The 17,554-nt window shown below is 36.2% G+C and overlaps 1 protein-coding gene across 2 annotated transcripts in view; it reads left to right on the forward strand.

Moving 5' to 3' along the window:
- LOC110465002 (ecdysone receptor-like) overlaps positions 1-17,554 on the forward strand; it is a 188,983-nt gene that overhangs the window by 128,256 nt on the left and 43,173 nt on the right. For both annotated transcript variants that reach the window (XM_021520545.1, XM_021520546.1), the window contains exon 5: positions 6,299-6,523. In XM_021520545.1, the coding sequence (XP_021376220.1) occupies positions 6,463-6,523 (61 nt within the window). In that variant the 5' untranslated portion in view covers positions 6,299-6,462. The remainder of the gene's footprint in view (positions 1-6,298; positions 6,524-17,554) is intronic.

Below are 17,554 nucleotides of genomic sequence, written 5' to 3' on the forward strand. Positions count from 1 at the left end.
CTGATAAGTATAAGTGTGTATGTACCAGGGACTCAGATGACATCACATTTACCATCTCCTGTTATTGGTGATCTTGAAACCTTCCTTTGAAGGCCTAATACTGAATTGCTTCAGGCTTTGCTGTTCATTCACTTAGAAAGCAATTTAGGTAGATAGATATGTGAAAACAGGATAATGTAACCTTTCTTTTGATTTGTCGTGTTCTCAAATTGTTCCCTGAAACAAAATGTGTTTTTCAGCTGAATGGCCTGTACAACTGGAATATAACTGCTGTGAGGTTTATGTACCTATGTTGTTAACCAGTTTGTTTTCTTCAAGAAATTTTACTCTTTCCTGAGGCCCCTGGTGAGCTAGTTTAAAGAAACTGAATTTTGTTAAGGACAGCTTTAGATTATAAAACCTCCATAGGAAGATTAGATTTAAATTTTGATCGTACAAGATTATAAATTAGCTCACCTGAGACCTCAGGATCTTTAAGTAGTTTTGGACTTGGCAATCTTTGGGACTTAAATTTTTGAAACCTGTGGTACTCGCCTGATTTTGATCACCTTCTGTACATATCTCTTAGTTATGGAACTCAGCACTGCTATACCCAGGTAATGAGGTGACACTACATCAGTCTGACCCTATCAAGTTCTCCTTCCTACATTTTCCTCTTTTAGAATCATAAGGCCTACAGTCATAACATTTGGCATGTACTTATGAAAAGCAGAGGTGAAGTGTGTTAAAGCTGTTGATGCCTAGAGTGATGATATTTAACCCTTTCACCACTCTAGACCATAATGGATTCATCCAAATCAATGCATGGTAGAGTCTACGGAAGTTATATAGGGGTGAAAGGGTTAACTTCCAGTGTTGTTGGATAAAACATTATTAGATTTAAATTTGTCCTAGAAAACGACCTTGACCCACTTTTAAAGCCACAGGGGTCAAATGTGTTTTAATCATCAAATGAATCTTCTATATAACATACAGAATAGACTAATTGCATATGCAATTAGCTTGCTGGGATGAAGCAATTGCCAAAAACATCTTCATAAATTACCTTGACCCACATTCAAGGTCACATAGGTCAAATGTATTTATTATATGATTCCGCTTCTAATGGTAAACCATGAGGCCTGGTGTAATGGTATTGGTGTGTAAATTTGCTTGGATAAATGGCTATAAGTTACTGGTAGTTCAAATAAATGATCTAGACCAATGTTAGTTTCAACTCCTGTTCAAGTTTCCAGGAAGGTGCTTTATTGTGCAGGCTTCTGGTCATAAACATATGCATGCAAATACTTGTAAGAAGTAGTTTCTCTGACCAATGTGGTAGTTGGGTGATAAATTATAATGAAAGCTCAGACAGTACAGTAAAAACACCCTATGGACATGGATGTCATATAGTCATTCTACATATTTTTTTTCTTCGTTAAGTTTCATCAGTTTGGAAATATGTGATATCAAAGTTTTACTTTCTACACAAACAATGTACGTATTATACGTGTTGCAACGTTTTGAGACCAACTGGTCCCTTTGTCAAGCTATGGCATGGGACACATTTAATACGTACATTGTTAGTGTAGAAAGTAAAACTTGGATATCGCCAATCTTCTTTCTTTACAGTAAAACCTAAAAGGTTTATAATTTGTCACATTTTGGGAACACATTTCAAGGTCCTCTTTTCCTTTTTCAGAATAAATCCTTTTTATGCTTTCTACTTTTTATCAATTAACCCCTTAATGACTGTAAAAGTTTCGCTCGAAAAAAGGTGGCAGTATAATAGGATTTTACTGCACGTTGAATAGGATCGTGTAGTAATGTGCCAAACGTAGGCTGGACTGTGGAATTTTATATTCTTAGCATAGTACTTGTGGGACCTATACATTAAAATTTTAGAGAGATTTTGCTATTCATCTTCTAGACAGATAGATTATGTCTAGACTAGTGATACAATTCTGCTGTTTCTGTTCCGACTACTGCTCTATTCAATCACCTTTAAGGTTAGTCATCTTGTCTGCTCCTGATAAAGCTCTGTCTGTGCTAGTCTGTGTGTCCTTAAAAGGTTTTCTGGTTTTTTTCACATGCAAAAAATGTTCTTCCCATTCGCATGTATCTGCTTGTCATTTTTTGTTATTAAAGACATTTTATTCATTTGATGAAACTAAAAGGCCCTTGAGTTTATGTCTCTTAGTACAAAATGAATGATCTTTTCATGGCCTGATCAGGTGCCGATTTTAGGTTACCCATGACAAAGTCTCCTAACTTTTTATGATCACATTTGTCCATCATCATATGCAAATATACTGATTTCATTAAATTTTTGCAGGAAGGTTTCATGGCCAAAGATCAACAAGTGTGAACGATAGGGTTTAACCTCTGTATTGGCCTAAAGGTTTTGGCCAAAAAAAGTCCCAATTGTCTAAAACTTTAACTATATATTTTTCTTCATGGATGGAAATGTCCCAACGTATATTTATTAAATTGTGAATTTCCTTGTTCCCGAGTAATTAATTATTTCCAGAGAAGGTGGTAAATTTTACCATAATTTATATAGAGGAATAACACTTAATGCTATTTGGTTTATTTTCAATAGGAAATTTTTCAAACACAGTTGATATATAGTCTTCATGGAATGGCACAAACACTTAGACCATGACACCTTTCCTGGCTGCTAGGGACAGGGTCCAAGTGCGGAAAATTGACTTCAATTTCAAAAACCTTTCTCTTCAAACTCTGACATGCTATAATGTAAGGACTTTTTTATGGAAGGAAAATTCCTCAAGTGCTGTAAGAAAATTGTGAATATGATTTACCTGGGGTCACCTATTTACAACTTTTCCACAAGGACCAAAAGGCTTTAAGGTTTGCTGTGATCCCATAATAATGAGCATTTGATAACCAGCATACTGGAGATCAAAGGAGACATCTATAGGTTTTGTCTGTTTTCTGACAGCTGCCAGCTTTATATATGTGCTTGTGCGAGTCAGTAGTTGACATATCTTCATTTGATGTACAACATAATACCTTACTCTGAGCAGATATGGTCACAGTAGACGTCCCTGTAGCACACCTTTGCGATTCAAGAGGTCTATGTTACGGCACCTCACTAGGAAGTGAATTGTATGTGCACTCTAAATCGTTGAGAACTGTATAGTTAACTCTGTGGTACCAAATGGAAGGGGTTAAATTCCTGTTTTATACTATTATCTCACCTGGTCTAAAGGACAAAGTTGAACTGATGCCAAGGAGTGGTATTCATTGTCCATCTATCTCTCATCATCCATAATTTTGCAATATTCCTCCTAACTAAATAAGTTTATATTTCAGTGCTATGTTCCTCCTAACTCAATAAGTTTACTTCAGTGCTTTGTCCCTCCTAACTAAATAAGTTTATACTTCAGTGCTTTGTCCCTCCTAACTAAATAAGTTTACTTCAGTGCTTTGTCCCTCCTAACTAAATAAGTTTATACTTCAGTGCTTTGTCCCTCCCAACTAAATAAGTTTACTTCAGTGCTTTGTCCCTCCTAACTAAATAAATTAACTACAGTGCTATGTCTCTCCCAACTAAATAAGTTTACTTCAGTGCTTTGTACCTCCCAACTTAATAAGTTTACTTCATTGCTTTGTCCCTCCTAACTAAATAAGTTTACTTCATTGCTTTGTCCCTCCTAACTAAAAAAGTTTACTTCAGTGCTATGTCTCTCTCAACTAAATAGATTTACTTCAGTGCTTTGTCCCTCCCAACTAAATAAGTTTACTTCAGTGAATTGTCCCTCCCAACTAAATAAGTTTCTTCAGTGCTTTGTCCCTCCCAACTAAATAAGTTTACTTCAGTGAATTGTCCCTCCCAACTAAATAAGTTTCTTCAGTGCTTTGTCCCTCCTAACTAAATAAGTTTACGTAAATAAGCTATGGAGAAAGGGACAGTTTTGTCAATGATTAGGTTGTAACTGAACTGCTGGCTGAAACAGGCCATCGTAATTTTACGGTCACCTATGAATTAAGCATCTCACGCGTAGAGATCACTCTGTTGTTTGTGTGATTGTCAGTGTAGACAGACACATTAAGGTTCCTGTTCTATAACTCTTGAAGAAATAATCAACCTGTGGATACAATTGTGGTAGAATATATAACACAGGGCAAGAAAATGTTGGAATTTTTTTTTACTGAAAGCCGTAAGCTAGTCTGAGTTGAACATTTTTTTAAACATTTTCAAATCCCTAGTCATATTTTCCACAATAATACACAAAGTTATGTTGATTATATCTATCAAACTAGAGTTAGCTTTCATAACTTCCTTCGAGTCCTTTCCCATATTGTAAGCTAGATGACATAGATAATCCAACGGTATATAAATTACTCGTTGTCTTCATTTCACAACGAGCTGCACAATTTCATTATTTCTGTCCCTGTTGTCTATATATAAACCTGGATATATTTGGGGAAGGACTTTTCATTTTCAGTTGCCATTTGGTTGACAGACAGTTACACTGACATCATGCTTTATGCAAGACGTTTATTTCAATCACTCAAAACCACTGATTGCAATTCATCAACACTTAACTCATCAACACATTAAATCACCATTTCACAGATTTACAAACACTGTCAGAAGTCACCTTTGCAGTAAGTTTGACAGAACATTAGTACAGTGAACTTGATAGGTTTAAAGGAGAACTATATGTTAAATAGAAACGTTTTTGTTTGTTGACCAGCAAATCCCTTAAAATACATAACAAATTAAATGCCTGTACCCTCATTTGACAAAGGAAACCAATCTCCGCAGCTCCCTTGTTTAAGGTAGTTTTTGGAAGAGCGTTGCACGTGCATGATTTGTTTAAAAATAACACATGCATGTGCATGGTCTTTCATCCAAAACAATACATGGTTATTAAACAATTAAAAGTGTCATTGCATAAAAAAACGTGGTAGGATTTTCATAAAAAAATCTGTAATTAAAATTACTGGCTCAACTTCAATTTTGACCCTGTTCTGAAATTATATATGGCTACCAGTAGCCATCTTGAATTTGTTACTTAAGTGTTTTCTGTGTAATAGTGTTCGAAAACACTTTAGTTTATATGAAGCTTGATACAATTGCCCACTGAAATTTGATTTTAACTGGATTCCAAAGTTCAACATGGTTGCCAGTGGATATATTGGTTTTTGCTCCTGAAATATACGAAAAAAAAAGTTTCTTCTCAATAATATTCAAAGAATGCTTCAATTTTTATGTGACATTCTGCAAAGAGGGTGATGGGATTTTATTGGTAGATTTGATTTGGATTATGTCTTCTGAAAGATAAATGACATCATCTTAAAACATCTTTTTCTAATTGAGTCCTTAATATTAAAAGAAAATGTCATTCTTGTCAAGAAAAGGTTGTATTGAATCCATCATTATTGGAATTTATATAGAATAATTAACAAGATAATGCTACATGAATAATTTGCAATTGATGCTCATAAGCAGGATCACCAAGTACATTGTATGTAGGGTAGGTCGTCACAGAAATCAATACCATGCAGTGCAGACGCACTCCTCACCTCTGCCAGCTCCCATTCACAATGGGTTTTTTCCACTGTCACCCTAGATCATTTAGACATCTAGCTTCTCTTGTGTTCCAGTTGTTTCCTTTCAACCAATATTCCTATTTATATAAGAACTGCAAACAGACAAAGTATGCATTATCGATTTTCTATGTACAAGTTAACTGAAAATATGACACCTGAGTTAACAGTACACATGGTGAACTATTACAGATCATCCGTCCTGCCATTTTCCACATTTTCAGCTATTTATTGCGTCACTGGCTTTGGGTAGACTTTGAATTTTACCGCTTCATTTGTGTGGCAAGACCTTGCATTTAGCTTCATTACTCTGATACAGCAAGTCCAATTGTCACCAAAGCTTGTATGCAGATAATTATTGTGGGGTATTACGCCATAATACGATGTGTTGGTTAATTTGACCTATAGTTAGTTAATTTGACCTATATTTGATTAATTTGACCTATATTTGATTAATTTGACCTATATTTTCTGCTTCAATAAGTTTGATTTGACATTACAATTTGCTCCATTTCTGTCAGAAAAACAGTGGAGGCTTACATATGCTTTCAAAATATTTTTAGTTATAATCATCTTTTGGACTATAATATTAAGAAAATAAATGTTTAGAATGAGGTTTGTAAAATATGTATATGATTAGAAAACCAAACAATAAAGGATGGAAGACAGAGAAATTTAGTTCACCTCTTGTTTCAGCTATAAGGATAATAATTTTCTTACCAAATCTTTTTTTCTTTAGTTTCAGGCCCAGACATGTTTTTCATGGTGACCTGTGGGCGCTGGACAGTGATAGGCCTCCTCCCACTCCAGACAGCCAGGTCAGCTGATGTCAGGCTGGGCTAAGATGAAGGCCAAGGAAGAACTGTGGCCCTTCTCTGTTACCATAACAACTGGACACCAACAATGCATGGCCAGCATTATGATGCCTATTTAGACCCAGGCCATTTTACTAACATGGGCAAACGTAAGTAATTTTATCATTACTTGACGACAATACATTATAAATTGATATCATTATAGAGACAATATCGTAAGCGACTGGTCATTAAAATATAGAGAACAAAAAATTTAAATTGTTTTATCAAATCAAAGTTATATTTACATAAGGAAGGTTACTTTGTGAGTTCAAACGCCAAGCATAAAGTCAAAAAAGTTTATATTTTGTTTTGGAAATCATGTGGGTTTCATTGTGGCATAGCATAGTTAGAGTTGGAGACACTGTACTAAGAGTGACTGTCCATTTGTAGATATAATTTTGCCTGCATTACTCCTTCTGAAAATACTGTACCTATGTTAGTGATTTCATTGTTGTTTCCATTTATAGTAAGAGTTATGGCCCTTTATTTGCCAACAAAGTCTTTTCCTGTCTACTACTCCTTAAGTGTGAGAAGAATTTCAACAGAGCTTTGCAAACATTGAACCAGTCATATGAATATGTGCATGTGTAACTTCCACGTTGTTTCAATCCAAACTGAAGAGAAAAAGAAAAATTTCAAATTCACTCCTTGAATTGAGCTAATGACAAACCCATAACAAAATATATTAAATCATCATTTTAAACACCAATAAATACAAAGAATGAATTGTGTCAATTATGTTGCAGTGGAGTTTGTTTCAAACAAGTTTAATCTGAACATGGCACCAACTTTATAGTTTGAAGAAATTCTGTGATCTACAGGGTTTGCCAAGGTTTATCAATTCTCTGAAAGGATTCCAGACTCGGTGTCATCAAACAAAATTGCTGTTGGTAATTTTAAATCACCAGGTACAAAATGTCTCGGTAAGCTTACGGTGTGGTGCAGTATCTATGATTCCTATGAGGAGGCACGGTAGTCTAGTGGTAGGACGCCGGTTCGTGACCGAAGGGTTGCGGGTTCGAGTCACAACACGGCACTGTGTTGTATATCTTTGAGCAAGATACTTTACTCCGCTTGTTTCAGTCTACTCAGCTGAAAATGAGTATGTGGTTGGGCAGTGCTAGATTTGTTGAATGCTAGCTAGCTGTTAGTGCCGAAATGGCAGCTCCAGTTGTATGCTCCCCAGGGAGTTGAGAAAGATATTGGCTGGTTGCAAAGGCCCTATAACCACGGATAATAATTTGTGAACTGCTTTGAGACGACCTACAAACTAGGTTGTAATAATTATTATTACTATTCCTCTGTCTGTAGTGTATCACTGTCAACTTTTTCTCTAAATGGTTCTTCTTGAAAAAATGAAGACTTAGAGTACTGATGTTTCACCAGTAGGTACCTTGGATGAAGTGCTGTATAAGGTTTCCTGTTATAAATGTCTTTGACCTTCTTTCAAGGTCAAAAGGATCAAATTTGTTAAGAACTCATTAACAGCAATATAAAAAAGTACCTAAAGTCTAACAATGAACGTTTGGCATGTTATGAACACCAGCTTTGCAATTATTTTTTAAATGCAGTATATATTGTGTTTAGATCATCTTTGAATGAGTGTAAGGGTCAAAGATTAATTACCATAGACTGTAATGGATCAAAACTTTTGTAAGTTCCATGAGGCCCAGGGTCTTGGAAGCTTAAGCCAGTAGCTAAAGGTACATGTACCTGGGATAGTAAAATGTTATAAAAGTTTACTTGTATCAATGACTTTGACCTTCATGGGTCAAAGGTCAAATATGTTTAAAACTGTAAATATTGTTTTCGAAAGCTTATGAGGCATGAAACTTGGATATGAAAATCTTTTTTTTTCTAGTATATTGTGTTTAGGTCATAGGTCAGCTTTGAGCACTGGCTGGAGTCAGCTATCAACATGCATGAGCTATAATGAGGAAAAAGCTATATCTTCTTAATGTCCATAAAGCCCTTAGGTGGTGATGGCAGTGGGTATCAGGAAGGGATCAAATGCCATAAAGTTTCCACATGTATATGACCTTGACTTACTTTCATGTCATTGGTTCATGACTTAGAAATAGTTTCGGTCGATACCATATATCTGCTTACCAGGCAGGAAGAGAACACAATCAATCTACCAGAACTCGCAACAGTTTGCAGCACTGTTTCTGTGGACTAAGAGTTCTTTGTTGATAATATAGAAACAGTCAATATCCCAACCTCATAACCATATGATATACAATAACTGGGCATGAAGAAAAAACCATGATCATGCTGCCAGGTTTGGCAAAAGGTCTGGCTTCACCCCTTGGGACTTGGTCCCTAGGCCTTGTCATGGAAATGTTTGAGATGACCATCTTATAACTATATAAGTGGTGAGCATGAAGAAAGGAATACAATTATCCTACCAGGAATCTCCCAAGACAGACAAGCCCCTGAGGACTTAGCCCCTTGAAATGGTCGAGATCACTTTCATATAACCATATATCTGCATGCTGGGAATAGAAGAACACAATCATACTACCAGGATTTGCCCAGATATCTGATCTCGCCTTGATGATTAAGTGTTAGGGTCATAAGATAGAAACGATTGAGATCCAAAGCCTATTAAATACAAATAAATATGGACCTTGAATACATTTGTTCTGAAGCATTCCTGATGTCAGTGTGACAGAACCCAACATGGGGCAATATTTGAAATACTATAAATGAGAATGTTTTACCATGATGGTTTAAATATCCATGGCAGGTGTGACAGCCAGGACACCAGGGCACCTTGTGGTAAAGAAATCTTCATTTATGGATAAAAAGTCTTTCAGATACAAATGACTTGCCAAACTCAGTAGTCCTGTCAGAACTATTCATCTTCATTTAGCCTTCATACAATCTTCACTTCCATGGAACATGGGGATACATTTCTGTTACTGTTTCATAGTCTGGATGTTATTATCTTACATATTAATGAACATCTTCTTGCATATAATTGTCATTTCATGTAGTCCTAATTGGCATGATATAATTACTGCATCAACACATTCTCAATATCCTCCTCAACCAATAAACTGAAGGGGGGATGACAGTTCTACAGTTACTACACAGGATGCATTAACTCTTTCATCCCTACATAACTTTAGTAGACTCTACCATGCATTGATATGGATGGGTCCATTATGGTCTACAGTGGTAAGAGGGTTCAGAGATCTCAAAACAGTTTAACACACCTTTTTATTTGATTCATTGTTTGATTTGGAGTAGGAGGATTGTGCAAATAACTCTATTGGGTCTATTGCATGTTGCAAACTGAATGTAGAGTAATGAATCAAATGTAGTTCCTTAACATTCTACTTGACATAACATATATTTGTCATCAGAAGTCCAGCTTCCGTTGGGTGTAATATTACTATTAGCCTGGTTTAATACTGACACCTGAGATAATGTGTCTAATGTACGTTGCCTGTCATTATCACTTATTGTGTTTGTAAATGTCAGTGTCCGTAAAATTTTGTGTTTTCAACTTCTTCTCCAACCATTTCAAAGATTTCAATAACATTCTGCAAAAGGTTTTATAGCCAAAGCATTATGTGAATTATATACTTCCCGTCACCGAGGGACCTTTTGTGCTTGTCCCAAAACCGGAAAAAAAGGGTCAAACTAGCTAAAAATTCTACAACTTGCCTCTTCACTGTATACTTAGAAATCCTGCTTATTAACAGTGCTTTTATTGAAATGTGAATTTCATTACCCGGGGGACATCCATTTATCTGTGGGGAACGAGAAAAGTTAACTATAGGATTAATGTCAAGAATTAACATTTTGGATTTATTTTGTTCATTTTCATTTGGGAATGATTTCAAATTCATTGGAATAACCATCTTGGGATGCCAGTTTGATAGTATGAAAATTAAAATTCTGACCCCCTCCCTTGCTGCAAGGGGCAGAGTCCCAATGGGGCAAATTGTTTGTCTGTATAGTCCCAGGTATGCCAGGTTAAATTGTTTCATGCATACAATAACAAAAGAATGTCACTGTATGTATGAAAATGTACAGTTGAATTATATACAGTTTGGATCAGTAAGGCTCAGGGGCCTCTTGTTAAACCTCTCATTTTGTCAGTGCATAGTCGTTAACTCACCGTTAACTCAACGTTGTCGACGTCATACCATTAGTCTTCCACTACTCTTGACGCTTCTACTAATGCTACTGGTACGGACTCCCGGTCTGCACCTCCCGCTCTGTGGCAGCGCAGCGGGCCTGAATTTTCCTTGGTGAAGTTTCCACGCACGGTTCAGTCTTGATTTGAACGAATCTAAAGATGGAGCGTTTATTACGGTGGAGTCTAAATTGTTCCACGGTTCGGTCACTCGGTTGGAGAAGGCATTTCCTCTTAGTTTAGTCCTAAACCTTTTCTTGAAATTTTTTTCGTTGTGTCCTCTGGTACTGTGTACATTCTGTCCAGCCGCAAAAGTTGTGAATTTATCCATGTTGGCATCTACAAGTCCATTGCATATTTTATAAAGGTTAACCATGTCTGCTCTTTTCCGTCTGTACTCTAAGGAAGAAATTCCTAAAACTCACAGACGCTCCTCATAGTTTAGGTGTTTGAGATGTGGCAACAACCTGGTGGCACGACGTTGAACATTTTCTAGAGTCTTCCGGTCCTTTTTGTACGTTGGAAACCAGACTGATGTGCAGTACTCCAAGTGAGGTCTTACTAGAGACTTGTATAGATTTGCAAACATTGCCTCGTCCATGTGGGTAAAAGATTTAAATATTAATCCCACCATTCTGTTGGCCTTCTTCGCTTGCGTGTTGACATGGTCGGTGAATTTCAAGTTGTTATCGAAATCATTCCCCAAGTCCTTTTCGTGCTCCACCTTTTGAATTACTGTTGTGTTGATGTTTCCCGTTAAGGTATAACTTTGGTCCGATACAGATTGCCCAAGCTTAATGTTCATATATTTGCACTTTTCTAAATTAAGTTTCATTTGCCAATTAAGTCTCAGTCCAGTGGCTTATGTTATTGAGATCATCCTGTATAGAGTCAATGCACTCGGGCGATGTTATATCACCGAAAATGTTGGCGCCGTCCGCAAATAATTTAGCTGTATTGTTTGTCACATCCGGTAGGTCGTTGACGTATATTAAAAACAATTTTAATGTGTACAATTTTAACTCATTTACCCCTGGAGACACATTTGAACTCCTCTAATTCAAAGATTGGAATACTGTGGAATCTGTATTAAGCAACAACCCAAGGGAAATTAAAAAAACGGTCGTTTAATAAAAGTGGTCGTTTAATAAAGTTTGTTTTCAGTAATTACCATGATTTAAGCTAACTTGTTACGAAAGATATTGTTGTTGAAATGATAGTGGTTCCAACAGATGGGTTCACGTATATTATTCCTTTATTTTACGATGGAAACTGGAAAGATAATCCAGTTAAAAAATTGACCTAAATGGAGTCGACAGCACGTTGCCGAAAAACAGACCGGTATTATTTTCGTTAGTACTAGTTACTGTGGTGTTGAGAAGTTCAGGGATGTTATTAATGACTTTTAATATTGATGAGGAATTAGAAACGATATCTGTGATAAAATGAACATGTTTAATGGGCAGTATTATGCACTGATATTTAATGTTAATTTCGCACAAGAGTGCATGCTGTTGCGAACATCTCTAAACAGACCCGATTTCAAGAATGAAAACCTGCCAGTGTACTTCCGCCTATCAGATGGAGGATATCATAGGGTTAAAGGTTACATTGCCTAGCAGGGCACTCGCACAGTCAAAATGGTTTTGCTCAACTGCGATAAATATCAGTCTGTATTTTCACTTCTAAATCAACAATATCGACAGTTAAAAAATGACTTTTTATTCGTTTCTGCACATCAATGAATTTATTATAAGTTTGGAAATTGGTTTTGTCAAATTTGTTCACTGAACTTGGTGAAAAGATCGTGAAGTAGCCCTTTGTCAAATGTGGTAACGGCCGCAAATTTGGAGTTACAGTACATATACCTATTTCAACGACCGTTTGGTATATTTTCGTCAAGCAAGGTCGCTAAAATGTATCAAATGTGGTTGTTTAACGTAATTTTGGGGTCAGTATGGGGTGGTCGCTGGTCGCATTAGACAGATGGTCGCTTATTACAGAAAATTACATAGTAAAAAAGGTCGGGAAGAATGAAAAATGGTGGCATAAAACAGGTGGCTGTTTAATACAGATAGTCGCTTGAGCAGATTCGACTGAAGTTCATTATGATATTTCGGGGGGAATGAGTTAAAAATATTCACTTTTTAACAGGGTTACTTTTTCTTTTTTTTTTTGTTTTCTTGGATATATCAAACGTGTAAAACTTGCTGTTTATTTAAATCAATATATTTAACCTTATTCCCACAGCTATATAAAATCAAGGCAAACATTTAAAAAAAATTGATAACAGCAGAATGGTAATTTTAGTGCCTGTCATCCTATCGATTAAAATGTTTCTATTTTGCAAACAAACATGTTTTCAATGAATGCTCTTCACAGACTTTAAAAAGTCCACTGGAGTTTTATCTATACATTTCTAAAAAGTACAAAGGTAGCCAATTTGTGATGATACGATGATACATACACACGTGCCAGACAGTCAAGGGCAGACACATTGATTTGGTAAAAAGATTCCTTTTGTGGGAAGCTTATTATACGGTCTACACAACATAAAAACAGATCACATGGACAATATTATATCTGGTTCAACATCACATTTGTGGTATAATGAAGTCACATGGATGGGAAGATAATAATTGCTAGATGATACAAAACAGTGTTGTATAAGTTTCGAGTGAATCAGCCGTATATAGCGGGGGAGATAAGCACTGTTCTAGTTGTTCCAGTTTGTTGTCAGTATAAGCTCATGTGAACACACTTATATGATGAAGTTAAATTATCACTATTCTGGTTTAAATAAACATGATTTGGCTAGCAGCTGTAGGATGTGTGTATATGCTAATAATTAAACTGAATGAAATATAAATATTGATGTATTTTAATTGTTTGTGATACTGAATTGTTTTTGTGTCTTCAATGTTTTTGTTTTGGTCCCATTTTAAAACAAATTGCTGTAAGCTGAATTTTTTCACAAAAATATGAAATGAAATTATTTCAAGATTTAAAAAAAATGTTTGCAGAGTAATTTGGTAATTATGTCTCCTTTAGATGAAAGGGAGCCAATACATTAATTACATAGCACAACTTCTCCTGGTTCTCCTTCCAATAGATATCATGATAAATCTTCAAGTCAATCTCCATCAGATTCACCTTCAGGTCAAAAGTCAATCAAGTGCAAAATCTGGTTAAATAAGATGTACTTTTTTTAACTGATGGGAATTAATTATGCCTTGATGAACCAGAACTGTTGCTGCTTCAACCACTGAAAGAGTACAGGGCATCAATTTTATTAGCTCACCTGGCACGAAGTGCCAAGTGAGCTTATGCCGTGGTGCGGCGTCCGTCGTCCGTCCGTCGTCCGTCCGTCGTCCGGCGTCAATATTTTACTTTAAATGACTTCTTCTTAATAACTGAAAGGCCTAGGGTGATGATATTTGGCCAGAAGCAAACTGGGATAAAGGGCTACCAAGTTTGTTCAAATAAATGACCTTCATCTATTTTCAAGGTCACAGGGGTCAAATATGTTAAAAACTTTAAACAACTTCTTCTGAATAACCAAAATGCCTAGGGTGATGATATTTGGCCAGTAGCATGCTGAGATGAAGGGCTACCAAGTTTGTTCAAATGAATGACCTTCACCCATATTCAAGGTCACAGGGGTCAAATATGTTAGAAACTTTAAACAACTTCTTCTCAATAACCAAAATGCCCAGGGTGATGATATTGGGCCAGTAGCATGCTAACATGAAGGGCTACAAAGTTTGTTCAAATAAATGACCTTGACCCACTTTCAAGGTCACAAGGGTCAAATATGTTTAAAACCTTTTAAACAACTTTTTCTGAATAACCAAGAGGCCTATGGTGATGATATTTGGGCAGTAATATGCTGGGATGAAGGGCTACCAAGTTTGTTCAAATAAATGATCTTGACTTATACTCAAGGTCACAGAGGGCAAATATGTTTAAAACATTTAAACAACTTCTTCTGAATAACCAATAGGCCTAGGGTGATGATATTTGGCTAGTAGCATGCTGGGATGAAGGCTTTAAAGTTTTTTCAAATGATTGACCTTCATCTTTTTTCAAGGTCACATGGTCAAATATATTCTTAACCTTTAAACAACTTCTTCTGAATAACCAAGAGGCCTAGGATAATGCCAGTAACATGCTGAGATGAAGGACTACCAAGTTCAAATGAATGACCTTGACATATATATTTTAAGGTCACAGGGGTCAAATATGTTTAAAACCATTGAATGACTTCTTCTTAATAAGCAAAAGGCCAAGGGTGATGATATTTGGCCATTAACGTGCTGGGATGAAGGACTACCAAGTGAATGACCTTCGCCCATATTCAAGGTCACAGTGGTCAATATATGTTTAAGTCTTAAAATGATTTGTTCTGTATAACCAAAAGGTCCAGGGTAATGATATTTTTCCAGAAGCATGCTGGGTTGGAAGACTATAAACTCTGTTCAACCTAATATTATAATGTCCTTGTTCGACATTCAAGGTCACAGGTGTCATATGTTTAAATCTTTTAATAGGTTCTTATGAATGAAACACTGATATTTTGCCTGTAACTGTATTTTAGTCCACTTTTAAGATTACAAGTGTGAGATTAATACCAGGTGAGCGATGCAGGCCCATTGGGCCTCTTGTTTAGTTCAAAGTGACCTTCACCTCTCATTCATAATGGTCAATTTGTTCCTTGTCTAGAAAATCAACTATATACCTATTTTAGTATTTACAACAATTACTGAACACAGTTTTTAAATCCCATTTATTGTTGTTGGTGTTTTAATGTGCTTTTACGACTGTTGAAAATATTGTTCGTTTGCAGTTAATGTTGGTAACAAAATACCCACTACCCTTAATTGTCCAGTGTGTACCTATATGCTTCCTGTTTTCCTGGTTATTTCTGGCATATTGGCATCTATAAGGAAATGAAAGCTATTAGCCATTCAGAGTCCTGCATATAAACAGAAAGCTTACAAGTCATGACAATAAATGTATAGTTTTGGATTAAGAAAACGAAAAAAGAACAATCGTATATTGCCACTTATCTTTATTTACAGTGAGCATTGCAGTTATTGATCACATCATTGTTGATGACAGGCCATATCTTCCATTGTTTTGAAAATAATTTGTTCATATTTGAGAGAAATACTTATTATGGAAGGAGGGTCTGCTGGTAAAATTATTGTGAGCCTGCCCCTGAGCCTGAGGAGGGGGTGAAATTTAGTATAGTTTATATATGAAATAGACATAATAGGCCATATCTTCCAATGTTTTTGAACGGAGTTTGCTCATATTTGACAGAAATACTTGTTAGGGGAGGGAGAGGTCTGCTGGTATAATATTTATGAGTCTGACCCCCTAGGGGGCTGAGTTAGGGGACAAAAGGGGGAGACATTTGGGAAAATTATAAAAATCTTCTTCTCTAGTTACAAAAATGCCAGGATCAAAATTCTACCCTATAGCTGTAAAAGCGTTTGGGTGGTTTATAAAAATTGTGATTTTCATGTCTACCAGGCCCCCCGTTTGCCTGTGGTAAGGGGGTGAAATTTAGTATAGTTTATATAGGAAATATACATAATAGGTCATATCTTCCAATGTTTTGAACGGAGTTTGCTCATATTTTATTTGACAGAAATACTTGTTAGGGGAGGAATGTCTGCTGGTATAATTTGTGTGACCCTGACCCCCTAGAGTGGTTTATATACTTTGTGATTTTCATGTGCCCCAGGTCCCTCGTTTGCTTTTAGGGAGGAGGTAAAGTTTGGTATTGTTTATATAGACAATTCGACAAATGAACAGCCATCTGCACATACTTTTTATCTCCAACCCAACTAATGTGCTAGTAATAGTAACAACCTTAATTCTTTATGAATTATAAAGTCTCCATAGTAACGCTTCCAAGTTCTTACCCTGCATGTCTGAAGTGGTTACAAATTGGCATTACAGAGCAAATGTAAATATTGTGCCACGATTGCTTAAATAACCAGGTGAGCGATACAGGCCCCCTGGGCCTCTTGTTAGTAAATCAAATAATTGCTCATGGTCTCACACCATCGTGTGAATTCAAAACTTGATTCGGTGTTTAATTAAAAAGGTTCTTTAAAGTGACAAGTTTGTTCCATAGGTTTTATGCATATATTACTAGCTCCTTTTACCGGACAGGTGAAATAAGCTGATATAACATGCAAAAAGCCTTTTAATATATACATTCATAATAACTTAATCATTCGAGAATATAATTTATTGCCATTAAAAGAAGAACAATTCCAATTATATTACATTTCGTAGTGAATAAACAGCCTTATGCAATTAATATATATAAGCCCATTTGTCGCACACATGTCCTATTATTACACATACAAACTCCACCGCTGTATGCTCCCCTTATTTCATATATACTTGTACCCCCATTGGTCCCACATATGTATACTAGAGTGATATCAGAATTACTGCTTCTCCCATCAGTTGATATGTTTTTTAGGTCACCTGAGACAAAGTCTCAAGTGACCTATTGCGATCGCCTTTTGTCTGCGGCGGCGTCCGGCCGTAAACAATTTACATTTTCGACTTCTTCTCCAAAACCCCTGAACCAATTTCTACGAAATTTTGCATAAACCTTTCATGGCCAAAGGTCAACAACAATAGTGGCTGGTTTAGTCCCAAGCCCCCAGGGGCCTGAGTGGCGGGGCCAAAACGGGTCGAATTGACTGAAATTTCAAAAATCTTCTTCTCAAAATCAAGATATGGTAGAATCAAATACTCTTCATAGATGGAAGGGTCTTAAGGTGCTTTACCAAAATTGTGAATTTCATGACCCTGGGGTCTCACGTTTACCCCTGGGGAGGGGGTAAACTTTGCTATAGTTTATATAGGGAAATCACATTTTGGACCAACATTTGTTTAATTGCCATTGGAAGTAATTCAATTTGGGTTAGCATTATCAGTATTAGATAGCAGTTTGATA

This window comes from Mizuhopecten yessoensis, unplaced genomic scaffold (assembly GCF_002113885.1).
Source record: "Mizuhopecten yessoensis strain PY_sf001 unplaced genomic scaffold, ASM211388v2 scaffold11047, whole genome shotgun sequence".
In the NCBI taxonomy this organism is placed as follows: Eukaryota; Metazoa; Mollusca; class Bivalvia; order Pectinida; family Pectinidae; genus Mizuhopecten; species Mizuhopecten yessoensis.